Source organism: Pristis pectinata, chromosome 1 (genome assembly GCF_009764475.1).
Source record: "Pristis pectinata isolate sPriPec2 chromosome 1, sPriPec2.1.pri, whole genome shotgun sequence".
NCBI classification, from domain to species: domain Eukaryota; kingdom Metazoa; phylum Chordata; class Chondrichthyes; order Rhinopristiformes; family Pristidae; genus Pristis; species Pristis pectinata.
In genome coordinates this window covers 45,023,263-45,049,354 of record NC_067405.1, presented here as the reverse complement: position 1 = coordinate 45,049,354, position 26,092 = coordinate 45,023,263, and the positions used below count along the sequence as shown (strand labels likewise).

General features: G+C 40.6%; 1 protein-coding gene across 1 annotated transcript in view; it reads right to left on the bottom strand.

The window, feature by feature from the left end:
• The window catches only part of LOC127578384 (integrin alpha-6-like), a 72,818-nt gene that overhangs the window by 31,404 nt on the left and 15,322 nt on the right, over positions 1 to 26,092 (bottom strand). The window contains 5 exon segments of the mRNA XM_052030353.1: positions 1,822 to 2,032; positions 4,435 to 4,557; positions 5,613 to 5,868; positions 7,895 to 7,974; positions 18,929 to 19,056. Coding sequence (XP_051886313.1) covers positions 1,822 to 2,032; positions 4,435 to 4,557; positions 5,613 to 5,868; positions 7,895 to 7,974; positions 18,929 to 19,056 — 798 coding nt within the window.

The following is a 26,092-nucleotide window of genomic DNA, read 5'->3' as shown; positions in this document are numbered from 1 at the left end:
AACTCCATCCACTGCTGGTGGCAAAACTTCCCTCGGATTGTCGCAAGATCATATTTGATCTATCAGAAATCTGAGTATTAAAGGTTAAGGATTTTTTATTATTTTTGAGGGGAGGAGACATTAATTGTGCAGAACTAACCTTTAAAAGATAGTGAACAAATTTCTAAACCATAGTACTCTAAAACAAATAAGATTGTTCTGCTGTTGAAAATTGGCTTAACCCAGAATAGAGCAATTGCATCTACATTTCTGCTTGCCTATGTAACTGTCAGGAATTTGCTGATATGTCTTTGCCTATCACCTTTATTCTGTCATAAAATTCCCCAAATCACATCTACACCACTGCACCGCACAAAATTTGTCTGCAATGAGATTTTCAACCTCACTGGTCTAAAAAAAACAGCAGCTCTTATTTACTCACAGAACATTAACGGTTTTCCTTCAAACCATGCATCCTCAACTGCACTCTTCGTCCTCACTCAGATCTGTGACCTCCTGCAATCTCAAGTACAGCCTCACGCATGGGACCGCTTTGCCCACGGAGATCAAAATCGCAGTCATGGTTACTCTCAGCTTCATTCCCAGCTGCTGACTTCTGCCACATCTGTTTTCTGCTCACTGCTTCTTTCGGGAGGTCACCCAAGCCCTATTCTCAAGGAGCAAATACTCCATCTATGTTTCCTTAAATCCACTGGGGACAGGCACTGTGGCCACAGGCATTTGCCCACAATGCAAGCTCCCCGAAAGTGCAGGTATTCATGGACAGCACTCGTATCCTCACAGAAGCTTTCTGCCAGGCGTGCATGGTTGTAGCTCTCAAGGGTATCCTTGGTCCCCAGAACAGTGTTTGTAGAAAGCATAAACAGCATGCCTTCTACAGACGCTGTTCTGCACCAGACCGTTCCTTTGGGAGCATTCTCCCTCCTCCATTCCATTATTGCAGCATCCATTCATTTGGTAGCAATATTCTTTTGTAGCTGACAGGGTGTTAATTATATTATAGTCATAGAGATACAGCACAGAAACAGAACCTTCTGCCACCAAGTCCACACCAACGAACATAACAGCATTCCGTTCCCTACATAATAGCTACAAATTCAACTTGGTGGAGATGATGGGAAACAGATTTCTCTGTTGCTCTGCTCCAGTACTTTCTGGCAGTAGTGAAAAGACTGCCAATGGCACTGATGGACAGAGGAGTTTCTACTCTTTGAAAAAGTGGTTCAACATCACTTTGCTGTGTGGTGAAGCCATGGCCAGAAATACCAACCCAATTCTTACTACAGTCATCCTACCCTAATCCATTTTGTTTTCCCCACATTCCCATCAATACCTCTCAGACACCATCACTCACCTACACACCGGGGGCAATTTACAGTGACCAATTAACCCACCAACCCACAGTTTTTTGGGAAGTGGGAGGAAACTGGGGCATCCAGAAGAATCTCACGCAAAGGAGAACATGCAAATTCTACATAGACAACACTGGAGGTCAGGATTGAACTCACATTACTGGAGCTGTGAGGCAGCAGCTCTACTAGCTGTGCCACTGTGCCACATATTATGGGTTGTCCTTTTAAGATCTGACTGCAAAACTAACACCTGCTGGGCTAAACACTGACAGCTGTGAAAGCTTGCAAAGTTCCAACAGGGAAAACCACATCTGCTCTTTATGCAACTTCCACAAATCACATTAGGATAACCAAAATGCTTTTTTAATCCACAAAATAAAACAGTACTGCAACATCTAACCCAGTCAGCACACGTCCTGCAGAATGATTAAGTTATCACTTGTGTCCTGCTTCAGCTCCATGGACTAACCTGTCTCTATTAAGATCCACCACAGCAATATCATATCCAAACGATGATGCTAGTCCTTCTCCATTCAGGATGTATTCAGTCATTAAGTTTCGTGTTGATTTCTCCATCTTTAGGAAAAGAACAGCTCCAGTGTGGTTAGCTCTTGGTGCACCCGATACAATGGTCAATGTGTCTTGAGATGTTATTCCCTTGCCCGAGTCCAAAGAGAAGCCTAACATAGAACAGCAGAATCAAAGCACATATTCTAATCAATAAAATATTTGTGGACAACCTAACAGGGAAAGGCATCACAAAAATTATGTCATTGCATTAATATGTACAATCGATTAAATTGATATACGATTCCAGTTGTGGTTTGGGTACACATTAAGAGGCCTACAAGCACATCAGTTGAACTTGAGTGATAAACCAAGGCTCCTACTGAGTTGTTTGCATTTGGCGACAAGGCGCTGCAGTCACAAGGTCTGATGACACCATCATGTGAATCGATGTCTAAGTGGGCATAGAAGGTGACATGCATCTGTGGAATTCCTCACAGCAAGGAATTATACTTTGTAAGAGTAGGTGAAGTTATTTACTCACATTACTTGCATGACATAAGTTATAAAATAATAATCAAAAGTATAGTGACTAAATGCAGGGGTTCTAACATTGATTTCAACATTCCTCAAGGCTAGCGAAGATGGAAGGAAATTCTGCCCCTGGATCGTTATAAAATAATAATCAAAAGTATAGTGACTAAATGCAGGGATTCTAACATTGATTTCAACATTCCTCAAGGCTAGTGAAGATGGAAGGAAATTCTGCCCCTGGATCATAACTCTACTCAGAGTGCTCTTTTCCACGGGAGCTTGTTGGTGGGGACGATGGAGGAGGTGGAGCAGAGGAGGAGGAGGAGGAACGTCACTGTGGTGCATTTTTTTTTATTTGTCCCAGTGTCGTAGGAGTATGACTGGGTCAGTTCCAAACCTTCCCTGGGAAAATTCTGCTCATTATGTCTTTGGTAAGCCTCAGTGGAATACATGCCAGCTAAAAACCTGGCATAAGTCCCATTTAGACCTTTAAAAAGGCCTTAAATCTGTCATTGACAAAGCAATCAAATCAGGAGATTAATGATCTTAGTCTGCAGGGACAAAGGCTCTTTAGGGAACAAAGCCTGTTTTTGGCATTTTTATTTCTTTAGGTCCATGCTCACTGGGGACACCTTAGACTGAACAACATTGAACCTTTCTGGAACGTGTGATATGAAAGACGCAGCCGAAGTATCCCTACATCTCTCCCCAGTTACGGAAATAGGTCCTCCCCCATGAATAGGGATGGGGATTCATCTTCACTCCGGGATCTGGGGATTCCATGCCCCTGCACTTCAGCAGGTCCCCCAGCAAACTCAGAGTATGGCCACACAGACAAAAGCCCTGTTTGGGGAATACAGAGTTACTCTCTTTAATCAAATTGCATGAATTAACCTTTTCCATATTTATAATGTTGCATTGTTTGATTAGAATGGATGAAGTTACATCACAAAAAGTACCACCAGTCTTTCACTTCTAACAAACACTCTTTCAGCGGATATTTCTTCCTTGTGCCTTAAAAAAAACAAGGCAGACCACCAATAAAACTGCATGAAGGGGACTTGGAAAAATATGTAGTTATAACACTTCTTTCCAAATGATAAGAATATTTTGTGGTATTAGTGGTCCTATAGTTGTATGTTTTTTTCCTTAGGATAAGTGTCAATGTGTACATTTGCTCTCATTTACATCATTAGTCAACAGGCAGAAATACCCAGCATCTGGAAGCATGGCGAGAGGAGAGACGGCTTTTTTGCTAGAGTGACCATACAGCTACTCAGTTTATTCTTCATCCTTGATACTGAGAAAATGCCAGCCTGAGGGCAGCCCATACCAGTCACACCTTGCCAGATATGGCATCCAGAGATGTATGCACACCAGGCAGACATGGCCATTTCCATTGGATTGCTCTTCAGAAGTGCTGACACAGACTTGATAAGTCCAATAGCCTTCTTCAATGCTCCACTATTCTATGATTCTACCATGAGCCCATAATTAATAACTGCAACCTGTCAACACACTTGCTCCACCCATTCAGAGAGCACCAAGACAAAATTAGTTTCGAAAATTAGCAATTTTCAGAAACACAGATGATGTGGTTACCAAGGAACATCAATGTTAGACTTTAGGAACACTAGAACCGACCTGAAAAACCCTAACACTTCCTCGGACTATATTCCTTTTTCCCTCTCTCAGCTTACACTAATGTCGTTATGTTTATTTTGTTGTTTGTTATGTATAATTTATATTAAGTTTATGTTAACTTATGTTTGTAACGCACTGTGCTGCTGCTGCAAAAAGCTAAATTTCATGGCATTTATACCCAGTGTACGTATGCCTGTGACAATAAACTTGAACATAATAATGAACTAGAGCTGCATAACATCCAATAGCACAGAAAGAAGCCATTCAACCAATGTTATTTTGCTAGATCTCTGAATGAGCTATCAATTTGCCACAACTTTTGCCCTTCTCAATTCCACTAAAAAAAAATTATTTTTAAAATATCTATTTCCTTACTTTTAAATATCATTATGCATACCTAAATAGCTGTTAGCAGGAACAGGTACCATTTTTTCATCCCTGATATTTTCATCACCAACTTCATAGGGTCCATCGTCAAAATTAATTTCCTCAATATCTCTGGATTCTACATGCACAATTCCTGAGGGAACAAATAGTTAATTATCTGCATAGGCAATTCCATCAAAAGAACAGATGCAAGTTGCATCACAGTAGGCATGCCCCAGGGTACTTGGAGCATAAAATGAGAAGTTGTGCTTACATTTAAAATTACATTTCAAAACATATGTTTATAATTTGAGTAACTTGAACAGCTATTCAAATTCCAAGAGGGAATAAAATAGAAGAATGGAAGGGAAAATGCTAGAATCTACTATGTGGGATCTGAAAACAGCATTTGAAAGATCGTAATGTGATTGGACAGAATCAGCATGTTCTTATGACAGAAAAATTTGGTCTGATGAATCTGAAAATTACCCTGAGAAAGTTTAATGTGTATGGCTAAGAACTCTCTTGCAAATTCTCTTCCAACGACTCTTGCAAATTTCTACAGATGCACAGTGGAGAGCATTCTGACTAGTTGCCTGGTGTGGAAGTTTCAATGCAGAGAATTGAAAGAGGCTGCAGAGGGTTGTAGACTCAGCCAGCTCCGTCAAGGGCACAGCCCTCCCCGCCAGCAAGAACACCTTCAAGAAGGCGGCATCCATCATTAAGAACCATCACCATCTGGGACATGTCCTCTTCACATTACCACCATCGGGGAGGAGGCACAGGAACTGGAAGGCCCACACTCAACGTTTCAGGAACAGCTTCCTCCTCTACACCATCAGATTTCTGAATGGTCCATGAACAGTACCTCATTGTTCCTCTTTTGCACTATTTATTTATTTTTGTAACTTATAGTAATTTTTATGTCTTGCACTGTACTGCTGCTGCAAAACAACAAATCTCACAACATGTCAGTGATAATAAACCTGATTCTGATTCAAAAGAGATTGAGCAGATTAAACTAATGCATGTAACTTTACGTACAATAATGTACACCACTGCTAACAGCCGATTCTTCATGCACTTTACAATTTTAAAAAGGTGAAACATTATTCTGCAGACTTGATTACGCTTTTTTTTACGGATATCATTACATACTACATGAAAACTAAATATTATTACAATGTTTTGTTCTAAAGTACAAGTTACCTTTCCAATTGTAGGCACCTGGAGCTCCATACACAGAATAATTAGCGCCCTTGGTGAAAGCACTAGCAACACCTTGCTGACAGATACCAAACTTTTCATGACCTTGGGGTCGCCCAGCACAAAGTTTCACATTTATATCAGTTTCATCTTCTCGGAATACTAGATCCTGGCTCAAAATGTAGCACTGTCCAGTCACATCACGAGACTCCTCCGGCTTATTCACAAGTCGCCTTTGCTCATATCGATGTGCGCAAACCTGAAATGATGAAATATCTTACATTTTAAAATGAAGGGTTAGGAATAAGAATAATAATTCATTATTATGTTCAAGTTTATTGTCACAGGCATACATACACTGGGTATAAATGTTGTGAAAATTAGCTTTTTGCAGCAGCAGCACAGTGCGTTACAAACATAAGTTAACATAAACTTAAATTAACATAAATTATACATAACTTACACAACAAAATAAACATAGTGTAAGTTGAGAGAGGGATAAACAAAAATAGTCCAAGGTAGTATTAGGGATTTTCAGGTCAGTTCAAGTTTTCCTAGAGTCTATCATTGGTGTCCCTTGGTAAAATCAGCCCACCATTAAACAGGAACCTATTCTACAGTGGTAATCATTGCAACCATCTTCACCTGCTTCATCAATGAACGTCTTTCCATCTTGGACTCAGAAATGAAGAGGTTTGCTGACGATTATGCAATGTTCAATTCCGTTTGATGCTCCTCAGAATACGAAGTGGTCCATGCCTGCATGCAGCTAGACCCAGACAGCATTCAGGCATGTGCTAATATGTAGCAAATAACATTCATACCCTACAATTGCCAGCCAATGACCATCTCCAGCAACAGTCCAACCACTGCTCCTTGTTCTTCAATGGCTTTACAAAGGCTAAGCTCCCCATCATCAATGCCCTGTAGGTTAATATTAATTAGAAACTTAATTGGACCAGCCCTATAAATACTGTGACTACGACAGCAAGTCAGAGGCTGGGTAGGCCATCATAAAAGACTTGCATTATGACACTTCAAATCATTTCCACCATCTTCAAGGTACAACACAGGAGCGCAATTGTATTCATTCAATTTTCTCGAATAAGTGGAGCTCCATCAACACACAATTTTGGCACCATCCAGAATGAAGCAGTTCGCTTGACTGATGTTCCATCCACCACCCGAAACACTCATTCCCTCTGCCACCAGTGCACTCTAGTTAATGTGTACACTATTTACAAAATCCACTGCAGCAACTTGTCTCGCTTCTGCAGCAGTATCTGCCAAACCCATGACCTGCTATCTGAAGGCAGGAGGCATATGTGGATGTCACCAGATGCTGCACTTAGAAATGTATCATTGTTCCTTCATTATTGCTTGGTCTAAATATTGGAACTCTCTCTCAAACACCACATTGGGAGCTTCTTCAGCAAATGGTTCCACGCAGCATTTCACTGACTTCTTCACAAGTGCAATTAGGGATGGACTTGGCCAGGAAAATCCATATCCTGTAAGCCAGAAGTTCTGAATTCTTTTTTGCTGTGCCCCACTTCAAAGAGATTGTGTTTTTTCTACTAAACCATCCCCCCCACTTTCTCCACTCTAATTAACAACAATGAATAAAAACTACCTATCTGTTTTTATTATTACCTGTGCATGTCCTACCCATTTCCGCTGCTGGAGGACAGCACCCAATTTAAAAACATTGGCTATAAACAAGTAAACAAATGATTCCCATATAGCTTTATTGTAGTTGCAATACCAGAAGGAAACCTTTCATAGGTATTTCATAGAAAATGAGATAAATTGGGGTTTTAATGGGACAAGAAACAAAAGACAGGTCTAATGGAAGTGTAAATGGCAATAACAATTATTACCAACAGCTGCTGGCTGGAAAAAGAATGGAGTAACGGTTAGGATCTGAAATTGTTGAACACAGAAGGAAATAGTGTGTCTGATCAAAAGCTGCTATTCTTCAAGCCCATTTGAGTGTTGCTGGAACAGTTGGATGGTCAAAGACAGCAAGGTCAAAGTGGGGGTTGAATGGATAATTAAAAGTAATTAGAAGCTTGTTGTCCACACATGTGGAAGTTGGAGATGTTCCAAAAAGTAGTCACCTCATTGTGTTTAGTCTCCCCAGTGTAGATGAGCTATCTTGTCGGCAGTGAATATGGTGAGCTACTTTGAAAGAAGTACAGGTAAGTCGCTGAAAGGAATGGCTGGGGCCCCAGATTCTGAGGAAGGTAGAAGGCGAATAACATTTGTCAAGTGTTCAAACTTACCATAACCTTTCCTCCTATACCCTGGCTTTCCACAGATACACCCATCCATTGATTATCTTTGCTTTCCTGCGATACGTCAACTGTAAAGATGGTAAAAATAACAAATAAAATTAAATATTTTTCCTTAACCCTTTTGAATGTACCATTTGGCAGCCCAGTAAAATTCTACGGTTCTTAGACTCTGGATAGTGGGAAAGGGGCAGGCAAAAGAACACACCACAAGTTTCTGGCATTGGCACCAGTCTGCAGTGGAAAGAGCAGTAACTGTAGGACACACAGATCAGGGAAGTATGGTCCCTAGGAGTTCTGCTTCCCAATGGGATCCACACAATGGTCCCAAGTACTTCCAACCTTTAAAATTACTAAACCTTCTGTAAGTGAACTTTTGTCTGAACTGACTTTTAATGCAGCCATAGTAGTTTGGTTGTCAATTTTGCACTGTGATTGTAATAACCTTGAAGTATCTTAAAACACATGCTGGCCTAGACAACCATCTGTAACATACTCCATGATTTGTCCTCTTCGGCATTACTGCTAATTCGGTTTGCCCGGTTTATATGTAGATTAAACTCCCCATGATGATTGTAGTACCTCCGTTGTATGGCCTCTAATTTCCAGATTTATTCTGTGCTGCACATTGCCACCACAGTTTGGGAGCCTACTGACAAACTTCCATCTCAACATTTTAGTCTCCTCGCTAACTCCATTCAAACTAATACCAACTATTGGCTGCAAGCTAAAATCCTCTCTGTACTGGCTTTATCTTATCATTTGTCACCAGGGCTTCCTCTCCCCCTTATCCATTTGCCTATTTATTCTAAATGTAAGTATCCTGGTATACTTAATTATCAACATTTGTTATATCAAATAGACATTATTTCTTTGTGCTATCAATTCATCTACTTGTTATAAATGCTGCATACATTCAAATAAAGAACATTCACATTTTGTCTTTGTGCTATTTTTCCTAACTATGACTCTTCATTGGAAGTATGCTCATATATTTATCTGTTCTGTTCCTTCCTGACAGACTCTTGTTATCATTACCCATTCTGCTATCCTATATTATTGCCTTGATCTTTCACCTTAAATTCTCTAAATTTCCACTGAAATCCTTCTTCCACTTTGCCACCAACTCGATCCCACCCCCAAACCCCAATCACTAGTTACTTCAAACCCTATCTACAATCCTCGTTATTCATTTTGCTCAATTAAACCACTCCCAATGGAACTGCTTCTTTCCCCAGTAATTATGCTGGTGCTCCATGAATTGGAGCCCACTTTTTTCCACACCAATCTTTCAGCTCTCTTAGTTTACTGACTGTCAATCTGCATGTGACTCAGGTGGTAATTCAGAGATTATTAACTTTGTAGTCCCATTTTTTAATTTGGACCCTAGCTGCTTCCTTTAGAAGACCTTCTTCTTGTATCCTATTGACAAAGTCTGTTCCTATATGTATCATATCTTTATGCTCCCACTCTAAGCTACTCTATAGGCCTGAGGACATATCCTTAACCCTCATTTCAAAACCAAGCATTTGCTTGATTCAAGAGTGCTGGCACAAGGCACTGGAAAATTTTGACTAGATGGAAGCCTTACTTTTGGCCAGTGAAATCAGTAATCACAACTAATTTTGGACTAAGCTGCAAAGCAAACATTGATCTTTGATGACTTATTTTGTTTACCACAGCAAGGCTTGAAGGGAATCAAAATTCAGCAAGGTAGTTTCAAGGTAACATTCCTGTACATTTTGTTTCTACATCAGGGGAATAAGTTAATCTAACAAAATAACATGGTTATTTATTATCTACCAAATATATCTAATCAAAGTCCATCAATATGATAACCATTCAGTATTTGACAATGTGCCTAAGAAATATTAATATAGATCTTTGAAAGTATGAACAAATTGTAGAACATTGTGGCTCATAGTTTACTTCATATCAGGATACTCTCCCCTTTCCATTCCCTCAAGTTCCCCTGCTCTCTTTTCCAACCCCACCCCACTTTCCAGCTGCCACTCAGCCTGCAGTCTAGCCCCAAACCAGGCGCTGGGCCAGGGATGTGGGGTAGCCAATGGTGGTAGCCTTAGGTATATGTGCAAGTAACAACACACTGCCATATACCCAGCCTTACTCCTGCTTCTGGTCCCAACCAACCATCTGCTGCATGCCACTACCCTGACTGACAGGAAGTCAAAAAGGTAGCATATCAAATGAAGAACAGTTGGACCATGGGAGCAGTCGGTAGCCCTGAAGTTCTAAATCTTCATGGACAGGACCTTCAGTCACAAATTCACCACCTCATCTTGCATGGCTTGGAAGATGAGGACATGCCTGTGTAGTTGTGATCATCTTCAAGAAAGGAGTGATGTCTAATGGTGGTAACTACAGAGCAATCTCCATCCAGTTTCTACAGGTAAAGTCATCACCAGGTTCCTCCTCATCACTGGGGCCAAAAAGCTGCTTCCTAAATTGTAGGGAGAATTCTGTCCTCCTGCAAGCATGGTGGACAGAATCTTCACCATGTAACAACTCCATTGGTAATGCAGAGAGCAACATCAACCAGTGTACTTTTTTTTAACCTCACAAAAGCCTTTGACTTAGTCAGAGAAGGATTATGGAGTATCCTTATCAAACATGGCTATTGACAGAAATTCATCTTCATCTGGCACCAGCAGCACAAGGATATGCAAGCTGGGGTGTTAACCTACATGCTAATCTCAGTGCATACTGTTGTCAAGCAAGGCTGCATCATCACCCTTCAACCTTTCTCACCACAATGCCGCATCTCATCTCCAACAGTGACCTATTGGAGTGGAGCAGGACAAATCAGAGCCAGTTCAACCTATGACACCTCCATTCCAAGACCATGGGCACCCTGACTTCAGCCACTGAGCTGAAAAGCGCTGATGAAACTTGCATAAGCGCAAATTCTGAGGCCAAACTCTATTTGTCAATGGGTCTTACACTCAGTATTTGCAAAACAAAGGTCCTCCCACAACCTGCTTTCCATGCCCCCCACTTACCTCATGCGAGCTGCTTTCATGATTTCTTTTCCCTTCCCTTCCGGGGATTCATTAACAATGCCTATATGGTCCACACAACTGGCAACTGCTGGGGAATTTCTCTGCTCTGTCTCAGCGTATTGCCCCAATGTTATCAGGTTGCACAGAACAATGCCTAGTATTTAAGATCTTCCCAAGGTGGAGAGCTCCCACCTATGCTGATGGCTATATTTGTAATAGATGGCCAACCAAAAGTCCAACATAGGCCAGGACTTAATGCATCTGACCTCAAGCACATCTCCCAACTTCTCCAGCAGATCCTTAGCTAGAGTACAGTACTTAAGTATTACAACTGAAGAGCCACAGGCTTTCCTTTATCTCCGTTCCATTGTACACAACAGTTAAAGACAGCTGATTATGAATAAAAATTTCTCCAGTGCTACATTAGGCATTCAGAAAGGACCATGTACTCATTTCCTAATTTTCTGAATCTGCCATCCTTCTGGAAAACTAATGGCCAATTTACAGGAGAGGAAATTTGTCCTAAAAGGTTTTTCTATTTTGGCAGCAGGGATCTGCATCAAATTAGCAACTAGTATATTGTAAACACTGATACCTTTCCAATAACTGGGAGGGAACAGTATTACATCATGGAGTCAGCCAGAATCCCTCAAGTAATTTATGTTAAAGGTTTTTCTGATCAAAAGATTGATCAGAAAGCCACTATAAAACCAGTGTTTTATGAAGTTGCAATATAATATCCCAACTTTTATATTCCATGCCCCATCATATTAAGGTATGCATGTCATATGCCTTCTTCACCTATACACCTGTGTTGCACACTTCAGGGAACAATGGACTTGAACACCAAGTACTTTCTGTACATCAGCATTACTCAGAGCCCTATGTCCTACCCTAATATGACTTCCCAAAATGTATCACCAGGATTAAATTCCATCAGCCAACACTCTGCCCAATTTTCCATCTGATCTATATCCTGCTGTAGCTTTAGACAACCTTCCTTGCTATCCACAACCAACTTTTGTGTCATCTGCAAGCTTACTAATCATATTCCTTTGTTCACATCCAAGTCACTAATATATATCACAAGCACCAAACCCTGCGGTAGATCACTGGTCACAGACCTCCAATCAGAAAAGCATCCTTCCATCACTACTCTCTGCCTCCTATCACTGAGCCAATTTTGGATCCAATTAGCCAGCTTGCCCTGGATCTCATGTGTCTCAACCTTCTGGACCAGCCTGCCATGCAGCACCTTGTCACATGCTTTGCTAAAATCCATGCAGACAACATCTATGCCCTTGCCTTCTTCAATCTTCTCAGTTACCCCTTCAAAAAAAAAACTCCATCAAATTAGTGAGGGAGGATTTCCCCCACACAAAGCTATGCTAACTGTACCTGATTAGCCCCTGCTTTTCCAAATGTACATAAATCTTGTCCCTGAGAATTTTCTCCAATAATTTCCCTACAACCAATGTAAGGCACCCACTGCAGTTACCTGGCTTATTCTAGCTACCCCTTCTTAAGTAAAGGAACATTAGCTATCCTCCAGTCTTCTGGCACCTCACCTGTAGCTAAGAAAGATGCAAAAATCTCCATCAGGGGCCCCAGCTATCTCTTTCCTTCCTTGTCTTATCAAACTGGGATAGCTTTCATCTGGCCCTGGGGATTTATCAACCCTGTGCATGCCATAACATCTAACACCTCCTCTTTCTTAATACTGACCTGCTGCAGATTATCCATGTACCCCTCCCTGAACTCACCATCTTCCACATCCTTCTCCTTGGTTAATACAGACAAGAAGTATTCATTTGGGATCTCACACTCATTACCTGGCTCCACACATAGATTACCCATTTGGTCCCTAAGGGGACCCACTCGTTTCCTGGTTACCCTCTTGGTCTTGATGTACTTATAGAATGTATTGGGATTCTCATTGATGTTACTTGCCAACGATATTTCATAGCCCTTTTTGTTCTCTCCTATACACGCAATATTCTTCAAGAGACTTCCTTGATTCCAGTTGCCTATACCTGCCGTGTGTTTTCTTTTTTTCCCCCTGATCAAACCTTCAATATTCTTTATTATCCAAGATTCCCTGATCTTACCATCTTTGCTTTTCACCATTACCAGAACATACTGGCCCTGAACTCTTCTTAACTCTCTTATAAAAGACTCCCACTTGTCAGCTATTGTTTTGTCTACAAACATCTGCTCCCAATCTATTTTTGCCAGGTCCTCTCTTACTCCTCTCTCCCCCAATTCAAGATCTTAACTTGAAACCCAACCTTAGCCCTTTCCATGACTACCTTGAAATTTACAGAATTATGGTCACTGTTCCCTAAGTGTTCCTCCATCAATACTTCCACCACCTACTTGGTTTAATTTCCTAAAATAAGTGTAGGTACTGCCCATCTCCAGTAACACTTTCTACATATCGCCCCAAAAACTTTCTTGGACACACTTAACAAGTTCCGCCTTGAGTAAGCCCCTTGCACTAAAGCTATCCCATTCAATATTGAGAAAGTTATATCACCCATTACTATAGCTGTGTAGTTCTAATGATCAGCTGTGATGACCAATCTCATCTTCACCCATTATAACCCTATTGCTTTATTGATCAGCTGTGATGCCCGATCTGATCTTTGGCCACTTTCTGCTTAATCTCCAGAGCCTTCAATTCCCCTGTAATCCAAGTATCTCAGCATTTAATATACGTAATGACTCAGCACCTGCATTAGAGAATTCATATGATTCTTACCCTTCACTTCAGCTTTAAATGACTGACCCTTTACCCAGATGTCATGTCTCCTTATTATGGACTTCACACAAGGGAAGCATCCTCATAGAATCTACCCTGTCAAGCTGCCTCAAAATCTTAAAACACTTTAACATCTCACTCTTCTAAGTTGGCATAGACCTATTCTGTTAATCTTTCCTCATCAACCAACCCCCTCACTCTACCTTCAAGGCAGGTATATCCTTTCTTAAATAAGGAGAACAAGACTGTATTTGGCCCCAGGAAGCTGCCCTGAGAAAATGATGTCCTGCTGCTGAGAAGTGACATCTTTCAACCCTATAATCATCTTTTTATATGCTTGGTGTGACTCCAATCATTCACTTCAATTCTACTCTGGATCCTTTAAGCCACAGTCAGTCAAGTGCTGCTTTAATGTCAGGGGCAATCACTCTCGCCTCATTTCTGGAATTAAGATCTTTGGACCACATTTGGACCAAGATTGTAATCTCCAGAGCCAAGTGATCTTGGCAGAAACAAAACTCAGCGTGAATGCAATTGAATAAATGCCATTTGAAAGCACAGTCAATCACCTTTCTGGTGCTGACTGATTTAATCCAACAAATTAATAACAGATATGTCCTGCACTTTGTGGACAAAAATTACCTACACTTATTTCCACATTGTTTGGTAGCTGCTAGCACTGTGGCTGGAGGGAAACAGTTTGGTTTGAAGCCCAACTGGTTCTGGAACACAGGCCTCCAGCACTGCAGCCAGAATATTGTTGAGGTCCGTAATTTGGAGTCATTCCACATGACAATAAGAAATAGCAAAATTCACTAGGCATATTATCATGTGGAATGAATCCAAGTGGCTGAGATCTGGTATCTGTGATGCTGGGGATGTCAGAAAAAGACAAGAAGAATCATTCATCCTAAATCTCTAACCTTATGTTTACAAATCCTTTCATCCTAGAGCTCTCAACCACTGGATATCGTCCTTTTTGATCTGTCCCATTTGTTCAGAACAACAGATGGACAGAACAACTTCAGAACTTTAACCCATAATTTCTCCAACAAAAATAATCTCAATTTACTTAGTCTTTTGTCATATTTAGATTTCCTCATGCCTTTTGAATCTATTTGGTACACTCTCCTTTGGCACAATATCCCTCCTAGATTGTGTTTACCTCCCTCATTATATTACTTCTTTCTCTGCTTTAATTTCTTCATTTCTGTGCTCCGTCACCCTTCTCTCCCCCATTAAACCGCTTTTCAGATCATCAGCCATCTTCCTGTTCTCCCATATTCCCAAAGAACTGACATCAGTTCTCTTTTACCACAATTTCAGTTATAAGTCGATCTCCCAAATCTTCCCATAATTCTCTACTGTACCATACTGCTAACATTACTTCCAAAATCTGTTACTAAATTGCTTGAATACCTTTCTTTAAAGTATTCATGCAAGTTAACCTCTGCTGCCCAAAACACGCACATCCTACAGGAACTTCCATTGTTATCATAAATGGCAATTAAATTCATATTCTTCATCTGCTTATTATGCAAAATATATTAATCTCCACAGTCATACAGCACGAAAATCGGCCTTTTGGCCCAACTGGTCCATGCCAACCAAGATTCCCATCTAAGCTAGTCCCATTTGCCCACGTGTGGCCCATATCCCTCTGAACCTTTCCTATCCATGTACCTGTCCAAGCGCCTCTTAAATGTTGTTAATGTACCTGTCTCAACCACTTCCCCTAGCAGCTCATTCTGGCCACCCTCTGGGTGAAAAAGCTGTCCGTCAGATTCCTACTGAATCTCTCCCCTCTCACCCTAAACCTATGTCCTTTAGTTCTTAATTCCCCAACCCAAGGAAAAAGACTGAGTGCATCTATGCCTACCAAAATACAATTTGTAAAGTACTGCTTCCACTCAATTCTTCATCATTCCTATTTTACTTCGTTAATAAACTTTTCATGGTGTGCTGACTGCTTTTCTCCAATTAAAAAAAAATAGCATTTTAGTTGCAGGCTATTGCACGATTAATGAAATAGAATGCTTCAGCAGCCTTTGGTTGCTGCAGAAAAGTATTTAAAAGGGACAACATGTACTATATTGTTTAAGCATTGTACTCTCACTAAGAGACTATCAAGGTAAGCCAAAAATGCTTGCTTTTTGTTTCAGGACAAAGCCGGATAACAATAATAAATTATCGAAAACCAAAATACTAACACATAATCACATCAGATTTGAAAGGAATGCCACAATGGAAGCATTCATAAATACCAAATTCAAAAGGGATCATGTGAAATAAGAGGAAGACTTTTTCCTCTTCATTTAGTTTGATAGATGAACCTTTAATTCAGCTAAAAAAAACAAACTGCTGAAGGAACTCAGCAGGTCAGGCAACATGAGTGGTGGGAAATGGACAGTCGACATTTCAGGTCAAGGCCCTTTATCTGGACTGAAAGTGTTGAGGGGAGACAGATGATATAAAGATGTGAGGGAGAAGAGTGGGGCAAGAGCTGGCAAGCGATAGGTGGATGCAGGTGAGGATGGGTGATTGGCAAATGGAGCAGGTGGGGGAGGGAAGGATGGAAAAGCAACAGAGGCCTTTCTAGCATTTGCAGTCTCTTGTCTCTTGATAACGTTGTGCTGATTGAAGCTCTTGAGGGCCATCTTCCACAAAACAGAAATGGGTGCAGTGATTGCAAACAACTAACCCATGTCTATTCAGAGGAATGCAAGGAACATGCCACTTCATGCTGCCAATTCATTCGATAACCAACCAGCTCTGCTACTTTCAACAAACTATCTGTAGATATCTGCAGATCTCTATGTTTTGGTACCTCTTCAAGAATTTTGCCTCTTATTTCTCCTACCAAATGCAGTATTTCACATCTCTTAGCACTAAATTTCATCTATTTTCCATCCCTTCAAGTTTATTATTGTCCTTCTTAAAGTTCTTGCAGCTTTTGAGCCAACAGCAAGACTGGAAATTGTACCCCAAACACACATCCAAATCACTGATATATTAGTAAAAGCAGTGACCCTAGCACTAACCCCTAGTGAATCCCACTATACATACTTCACCCCCTTGCCCTGGCTCTCTACTCTCCCCGAGAAATAACTTTCACTACTACCCCATTTCCTGTTGCTTAACCAATTTTCTAGCAATGCTGCTATAGTTCCCTTTATTCCACGGCTTTCCGTTCTGCTGACAAGATTTCCTTTTCGTAGTCAACCACATTTTGCTCGACCATCTCTGTTACCTCACCAACAAAAATTTGTGTTAGTCACAATTTGCCTTTAACAAATCCATGTCGGCTTTTGCTAATCAATCACAGATCAATGGAGAAAGTTAAATTCCCCCAAAACTGAAGCACATTAAGGCACATGGGATCCACGGAGACTTGGTAGATTGGATTCATAATTGGCTTGGCCATAGAAGACAGAAGGGTGTTATTTTGGCTGGAGATCTGAGACCAGTGTTAGAACCGCAAGGATCAGTGCTGCGACCTCTCTATGGATAAAAATATATACACAAATGATCTGGCTGAAAATGTAGGTAGATGATTAGTAAGGGAGGTCAAATGTAAGAGGAAAGTATACAGCAAATGGCAGAACTCTTAGGAAGATTAATGTACACAGGGATCTTGCAGTACATCCATAGCTCCCTGAAAGTGACAGCATTCTTGCTTTCATCAGTCAGGATGTTGAGTATAAAAGTTGGGAAGTCATGTTGTATAAAACTCAGGCCACATATGGAGTTTTTCTAAATCTTTCCTATCCATGTATCTGTCCAACTGTCTTTTAAAAGTTGTTATTGTACCTGCCTCAACCACTTCCTCTGGCAGCTCATTCCATATACACACCATCTTTTGTGTAAAAAAGTTGCCCTTCAAGTTCCTATTAAATCTTTCCCCACTCATCTTAAACCTACGGCCTCTAGTTCTTGATTCTGCAACCCTGGGAAAAGACTGAGTGCGTTCACCCTATCTACGTTCCTCCTGATTTTATACACCTCTAAGATCACCTCTCAGTCTCCTACACTCCAAGGAATAAAGTCCTAGCCTGTCCAACCTCTCCCCATAACTCAGTCCCTCAAGTCCTGGCAAAATCCTTGTAAACCTTTTCCACATTCTTTCCAGTCTAATAACATTTTTCCTCTAGCAGGGCGACCAAAACTGGAAACAATACTCCAAGTGCTGCCTCACCTGCGTCCTGTACAACAGCAGCATGACCTCCCAACTTTTATACTCAATGCCCTGACTTACGAAGGCCAACGTGCCAAGAGCTTTCTTCACCACCCTGTCTACCTGTGATTCCACTTTCGGGGAACCATGTACTTGAATTCCAAGGTCCCTCTGTTCTACAACACTCCCCAAAACCCTGCCATTCACTGTGAAAGTCCTACCTTGATTTGACTTTCCAGAATACAACACCTTGCACTTATCTGAATTAAACTCCATTTACCATTCCTTGGCCCACTTACTCAGTTGATAATGGTCCCTCTGTAATTTTTGATAACATTCTTCACTGTCCACTATACCATCTACTTTTTAATGTCATCTGCAAATTATGAGAGGGTAGGTAGTCAGACTCTTTTTCCCAGGATGGAAATTTCAAATACTAGAGGTCATAGGTTTAATGTGAGAGGGAGAATGTCTAAAGGAGATTTAAATGGCAATTTTTGCTTTTACACAGAGAGTGGTAGGTGCCTTGAACTCACTGCCAGGGAAGGTGGTGGAAGCAGATACAATATCAATGTCTAAGAAACATTAAGACAGGCTGAAGAACAGGCAGGGAATTTAGGGATATGGACCACGTGCAGGCAGATATGCAGTTTAATTGGCATCATGGTTGTCCATGATTGTCCCACAACTGCCACAGATATCATGGGCCAAAGCACCTGTTCGTCTGTTGTACTGTTCTATTTTAAAGAGTCCTGTAAGTCATGCAAATGGCCAATGAAAAATCTGATTGCAAATTCAGAGCTGCTGGCAACCATAATTTTATCCATCACTGAAGCATGGGCCTGAATCATTTGCAAATCATTAAAAATTTCCAAAACTTGGGAGCCTTTAACATAAATTTACATACTATGTCTGCTGCAATTAGAGGGTAAATTATGAAATGCATTTACAGCTCTCCTAATAGTTTAAAAAAAACATTAGCAGTAAGTTCAGCAATATTTTCTTGTTAAACATTTTCAGTAAAACTTTTATTTGTTAGCTACCCTAACCTTTAGTAATACAGCACTCACCATCATTGTCAAAAATGGCACGCTCACAGTCTTTTTCTCGATCTGTAACAGGGCATTTGTATAATCCTCCTGTTACTTTAGCTTTTTGCTCTGGAAATCCTTTTGCTTTCGGAGCACCAACCAGTAACCTGTTCAGAATTTTATTTTAAAACATTAGATGTGAGACAATACCACAGCACAGTCAAAGCAAACTTTTACATGTAGGGCAGACTAAGGTAGAAATCTTTGCTGCAGGGGTCAGGGCCTAGAATATTTGCACAATGGCACTGATTCCGACAGATGCTAATTCAGAAGCTGGCCTAAACACATAAGTGTCCTAGACCACTACCTGTCTTATACATATCAGGGCACAGGAGGCTATTCTGCCCATACTAGCCCCCAGGAGAGCAATCCCATTCATCCTATTCCCCCTCTCCTTCTTTGCAACTTATTCTCCTTCACATATGCCCATCAACTCTCCTTTTGATTCTATTTGTCATTGACCTACGGTAAGGGAGAATGGCAGGCACGGTCGTGTAGCGGTTAGCGTAATGCTTTATAGTGCCAGCGACCCGGGTTCAAATCTGGCCACTGTCTATAAGGAGTTTATACGTTCTCCCCATGTCTGCATGGGTTTCCTCCAGGTGCTCTGGTTTCCTCCCACATTCCAAAGACGTACAGGTTAGGAAGTTGTGGGCATGCTATGTTGGCACCGGAAGCGTGGCAACACTTGTGGGCTGCCCCCAGAACACTCTACGCAAAAGATGCATTTCACTGTGTGTTTCGATGTACATGTGACTAGTAAAGATATCATTTAAAACTAGTTAACCTACCAGGTCTGGAGCACCCAGAGGAAAATCACACTGTCATGGACAGAATATGCCAACTCTGCATAGATAACACCCAGGGTCAGGGTTAAACCTGACTCATTGGAGCTATGAGGTAGCAGCACTAACTGCTGCACCACCAAGCACATGAGAATGGCAATACGTTGCAGGATAAATCCAGATACCTTCTTGTTCTCAGCACACGTTAAGTGCAAGCTGGTTTCTACATATGTCTCAACACCAATCAAGTTCTTTGCAAAGAACCCACTCACCATTTAGTGTATAAGATGTTTGAAAAGTAAACTTGTTGGAAAACCTTAACCTGTAAATTATGTAAAATTGGAATATCCTGCAAGAGGATTGAATAGCTTTCCAAAAAATAAATTTTTGTGGTGAATGTCAGCATCCAGGCCAAACCTCAGAAAAACATTCAATGGAAACAAAACCACAAAAATGTTGCTAAGCACTCAGTGCAAACACGAGCAACTGGATCCTGTATTTCATATTTTTTATTAATAACTGTAAATTTCAAGGCATTATATTTTTTAAAAATTAAACACTACAGTCAGAAGAAAACAAAGTTGAAAGTGGAAACAAAACTTTCCTATCTTCATCCTTTTTTAAAACTAATTTATTCGAAAGGTACGTGTTGAGTATCGCAACTTCAATCAATTTCCTACTTTAGTGGAGCTGCGTGCATTCTCAAAGCCAAAGAACTGCTTACTCCATAGTTGCCTTTCTTCCCTCTTTTTGTTATAAGAACAGATACCAGCTTTCATTTCATGAAGCATGGTGTCAAACAGCAGTAGCTACAGGCCATTATTAGATGTCTGTGTATGACGTATCTGATATCAACAGCCGTGAACTTGAACAAAGGACAAAAGATTTATGAGAAGCTTGAAAACTTCTGAAAAATAAAGTACAAAGATCCTTTCAGCAGCTAAAATGCAAGGGTTGCAGAACTGCACTACAATAGTGGAACAAATAAAAGCTCACTGTCTCCATCTGAAGCTTCTGTTTCAAATGCATTTTTCCCTCCCTCATAGTGTAGGTTCAAAAGTGTCCCAAGTAAGTTTTAGAATTAAAGAAATGACCACATGCACACTAAAAAAAAATTACATTGATCAAAGATGGCTCGTCCATTTCCAAGATTCTCGCATGTTCTTTTGAAAGTTTTCAAAAATACTTATCACCTTTTCGCATAAAACAAATGAGTACCCTCACAAATGATGCCACACAACGAAGAATCAAGTGAATACAAATAATGGCTGTAAACATCCAAACAATTAAAAATTTATTATGCATAAAACCAAGAAGCAAACTGGGTAGAGGTAGTCTTTGCTGATTTCCAATCCAAAGTGCAACACTACCAAAGAACTTTAGAGTTGCTCAAAGGGCTACTCTGCTCTTCCCATGGTCTGGCCGTCAAGTGCCCAGGCCCCAACTACAACAAATAACATACGACGAGTGTCAATGAGCAAGCCTAAATTTCCAGCTTTACTTGTTCAAAACTAAGATCAGCCGAGACAACTGCGAGTGAAAATTTTTTATGGCTGAAAGCTATAGTTTTGAGTCAATTCAACTACGAGTATTTTTTTTAAATAATCATTCTGACTACAGAGCCTCATATTTGTTGTGAACATGAGGGGCCAAAAGGAGATTTTGATCATTATGGCCAAACCCAATGAGGATGATTTCTCAGAAGTGTGGCAGTCTCTATGGGCATCCCCTCAAATGCTATTATAAAACAAATGAGAGGCAGAAGCACTTAAAGAAAATGTGCCCATAAATTAACCCATGTCTCCCTCTCCGCCAGCATCTCCAAGCATATACAGTCAACGCATAATCTACCATTGTAATGTCAGATGAAGATGTGAAACTTCACTGCCCACATGTCATTGTCAGCAAGTAGGAAAGGAAGAACTACAATCATGCCACAGAGTCATTTCAGGCAATCACAGGCAGCTAGTAGAGCTGCTGCCTCACAGCACCAGTGACCTGGGTTCAATTCTCACCTCTGGTGCTGCCTGTAAGAAGTTTGTACTTTCTCCCTGTCACTGTGTGGGTTTCCTTTGATGCTCCAGTTTCCACCCACATTCCAAAGACATGCAGGTTGGTCGGTTAATTGGCTACTGTAAATTACACTAGTGTGAGTGAATGGTAGAATCTGGAGGAAAGCTGTTGGGAATATGGGAAGAATAAAATAGAATTATTGTAAAATAGATGCTTGATGGTCAGTGTGGATTCTGTGAGCCAAAGGGCCTGATTCTATCCTGAATGACTCTCTATCTCTTATGGAAGCTCCCTGTAACATCTGTTGGAGTGCAGTGAGAGTATGGGAATTGACTGATTTTAGCATTAGTAGAGGCAGTAGATACATCCTTAAAACCATAAGTGGGAACTGGAAAAGACCACTCAGTCCCTCAAGTCTGCTCTGCCATTCAACAGAATGGCTGATCTGACAATCTTCAACCATATCCCTCAATCCCCATAGTGATTAGAAATCTATCACAGCCTTAAATATACAAGGTCTCTCCACCACAGCTCTGAAGTTCCAAAGTCAACTTTCTGAGAGGAAAATATCTTTGTCATCTTAGTCTTAAATTGGTGGCTTTAATTCATACCTGCTGGCTGAAATGAGGCAATCAAAACCATGGATTCTCAAAATTAATAACTGAGCATGTGTTTGCAATCCCGCAATATAGCTTTTGCTGCTTGGCTAATTCTGGGACTTTTTTTGCAATGGTTATCTCAAATTGTAATCATGTACTGATTGTTTTCATCAATTTCCTGTGCACTGGGGAGGTGCATTATGCACAGAATGAAGGCTTCTTGCTGGATGATGGGAAGGATCCCAGTCACATCAAGGGCAATACAAAAGAGATACATCAATAAAGGACATGCACTCTGGTTCTGGATTCTCCCAGCAGAGGAAACATCCTCTCAGAATTTCTTCTACCTAGCCCCCTAAAGAATCTTAAATGTATTTCAATATGACTACCTGTCATTCTTAACCCCAAATCTGTTGAACACCAATCTACTTAACCTTTACCAGTAGGCCAACCCCTCTGTAACTGGAAACATCCAAGTGAACAAGTATCGTGGGGATAATGATTGTGGACATACAGCCACTGATTGCTATACTGTGTGAAAGGGAACTCGAGTTGTGTGCTGGAAGTGTCCAGAGAACAGACTCGTGAAGTCATTATGACAGCTGTCTGAAAAGCAGCAGAGATTACAGGACCTTATCCTATTAGTGATCACACAACAACTGAACATTAAAGGAGCAAAGGCCTGTCTGTGGCCTCCTGCACTTAAACAATGAGGCCTAGTGCAAGCTTGACAAAGACCTCAAATAGGCACATTGCAGCCTTCAGGACTCAATATTGATTTGTCCAACTTTAAGTAACTTGATCCTTTTTGTCTGTGTCAGAACTGACCATTTCTGCCAGTCATCCATCTGTTTAAAAACAAGCTCTGACAAAGAATCTCGGACCTGAAACATTAACTCTTTCTCTTTCCACGGATGCTGCCTGACCTGTTGAATGTTTCTAGCATTTTCTATTTTACTTCAGATTTCCAGCATCTGCAGTATTTTTGCTTTACCTTCAGGACATTGGCTGCTGCCTCAGCAGCAGAGGCTCTAATGGCTAGGACTATTGCAATCATTGAGAAACATGCAAAGCCCAGAGCCCCTTTCAGCTGGTTCCAGATGTCTGAAGGAATATTATGAATGAACTATCTTTAGCAAACATGGCATCATAAATTAATAGTATTGATCGTTCTGGAGGTCAAAAACTTGGGGGTTCTTGTTACTTTCACTCCCACAGGCAATGCAGTGACTCTTTAAAAGTGACAGCAACTTGCAAATTTTTTGCTGATTTATGGATTACCATGTTAACTTCCACTTTCAACCAACAATAATAAAATCCTTGTATTAATTCAGACCTCTATGTCCATCACAGACAACAAGTGGCTCTTTTCAATAATGACTGTGAAATTCTTCAGGTCAATGAATGCCATCAATAATGTCTATGTGCAAAATTTCATGCTTTTGCACTATTTCCTAGGACAAAGAAAGAACTTACATTCCATTATTAAAACCAAGCCACATTTAGGCTCAAAAATCATCCAACTTATTTTAAGCCAGTAATGCTTATCACAATTGGGTTTGCTGTGGCATTTTATTTAGGCATTGCATTTATAGCTTTAAACTTATCAGCTCATTCGCAGATGGCCCTTTTAACAATCTCAGTCAGTATTGTGGTTTTCTCATAACTGACCTCCAGTTTCCGGATACTACATTTATCTGTAACCACTCTGAGCACTTGCAGAACCCACAGCACACTATATTACTATTAAAGGCATCATCACTTTGTGGCTACATATTTAGCAGTTGTACAAAAGTCAATGACAAATGCATTTGGCAGAATTAACAGAATTTAAGAAACTACTAATGCAAGCAGTTCTTGTAATTTTTTAAGTAACCAAAAAGTATCCTTGGTTCGATTGCTTTTTAGCTAATATGCAGTAGCAGATGTTTCACAGTTAGCCTCAGTGTCTAGGTTAGGGAAGGAAGGGAAAATTGCCTGCAATATCCAGTCTTGAGCAATAGCCGACAATCTCTGTGAAAGAATACATTCAATATACAGAAATACAAAGAAACTACAATATATACTCAAGACCCTTTTGGTCCAACCACTTCATTTGACCTCTCCTCTGCACACAAGTTAACCATTCTAAATCACATTATCTGCTTTACTAACCAATAATCCAGGCCGTGGGATCATAGACCTAGAAGTTTCATTGCATGGTGGAGCATTTTATTGCTCTACAAGATGGAATTTTATCAAAACCCTATCTCATACTGGCTGCATCACAACTTCTTATTTCAGGTTCTACATGTGCCTGACACACGTATCGAGCCACTGGACACATCCAATGATGCCAACAGATGTGTGAAGCACAAATTTGATCGTACTTACACACCGTCCTGCAGATATGTGACCTACAAACAGCATCTGCCTCACCCACTGAATTGAACTTTAACCAAAGGCTTGAAGTCTGCATCAGTATTAAAGGGTTAAAGATTAAGGGAAGCAATGCATCCTCCTTCCAGTAAGTGGTCCCTTAAGTGACTCTTCTAATGATTGCTCCAATCGTGTTCCAGTACGCAAATGTCCTTAGTCCTCCCAGCAACCCCAGACTTCAGCCTAATCCCTCTCTGAAGGATTCCATCACTGACCACATGCAAACCTCACTCCACCCTCCCAACCACTCAGACTTCCTGATCCACCCTGTTTAAAATTTTCCCGTTTTTCTTAATAGTTGAATTTCCAGACCGTATCCAAGTGAATCTGGGTTATGCCCTCTATAGATCTCAATACAGCAGACAACTGACACTCATACTCTAGCCAAGGTCTTTTCATAAGATCATCAATGCCTTTTGGCCTTTATATTGTGCAACTCCTGTGACTCTTAAAGCTTCATTGGACAATTCATCTCAATCCACTCATGAGATTCATATACTAAAAGGTGGCCACTTACATGAGGTACTCGAAGCTGACCCAGCGTTAAAACTGTACCTCAGCTTGAATCATTAGTTCAAAGATTAAATCTTTTAGGTATATGCTTGATATATAAATATAAAATCAGAACATCATTAACACTGCAAAATTTCTTTCCATTTACCAACATTAAAGTTGCAAGCCCACAGTCCCCGAACTGCGTGTTATGTGTGTTAGATAAGAACAGGTTAAGGTCCTCTACAGTACTTCCCTTCCCCAGAGATGACTGAATTTCTCTTCTACGGTCACTACACTCACAAAATGGAGATGCACAAGTGGCAAGTTTGCAGGAGCCTGTGAAAACTTCACCTTTGGAAATATCACTTCGTCAGTAGAAAATCAGCAAGGAAACAAAGCATTTCTTTTCAAGACTTAAGTCTCTTTAAAGGACAACTTTTAATCATTCCAAAAAAGTCTATCTTGAGGATACGTACAGCCTCTTTTTGTACAGGATATTTGAGGAAAATTTTAGCTGCTATGAGTGAGCTGGTGGATTTTGTAGCAGGTGTGGGGTCAAATTCACAAACCAAATGAAACAAAGAAACTGCAGATGCTGGAAATCTGAAACAAACAGAAAATGCTGGAAACATTCAACAGGCAGCATCTGTGTAAACGGGGTCAAAAGAACTCTAACAAAAGATCTTTGACCAAAAATCTTTCTCCTTTCACACATGCTGCTGGATCTGCTGAGTGTTTCTAGCACTTTTTTTGTTGCAGAAGGCTAATCCAAACCAGCCAATTTCCGTATTTAAAACAGGCATGCTGGGCTTTGATTATAAAATCCCATCTGG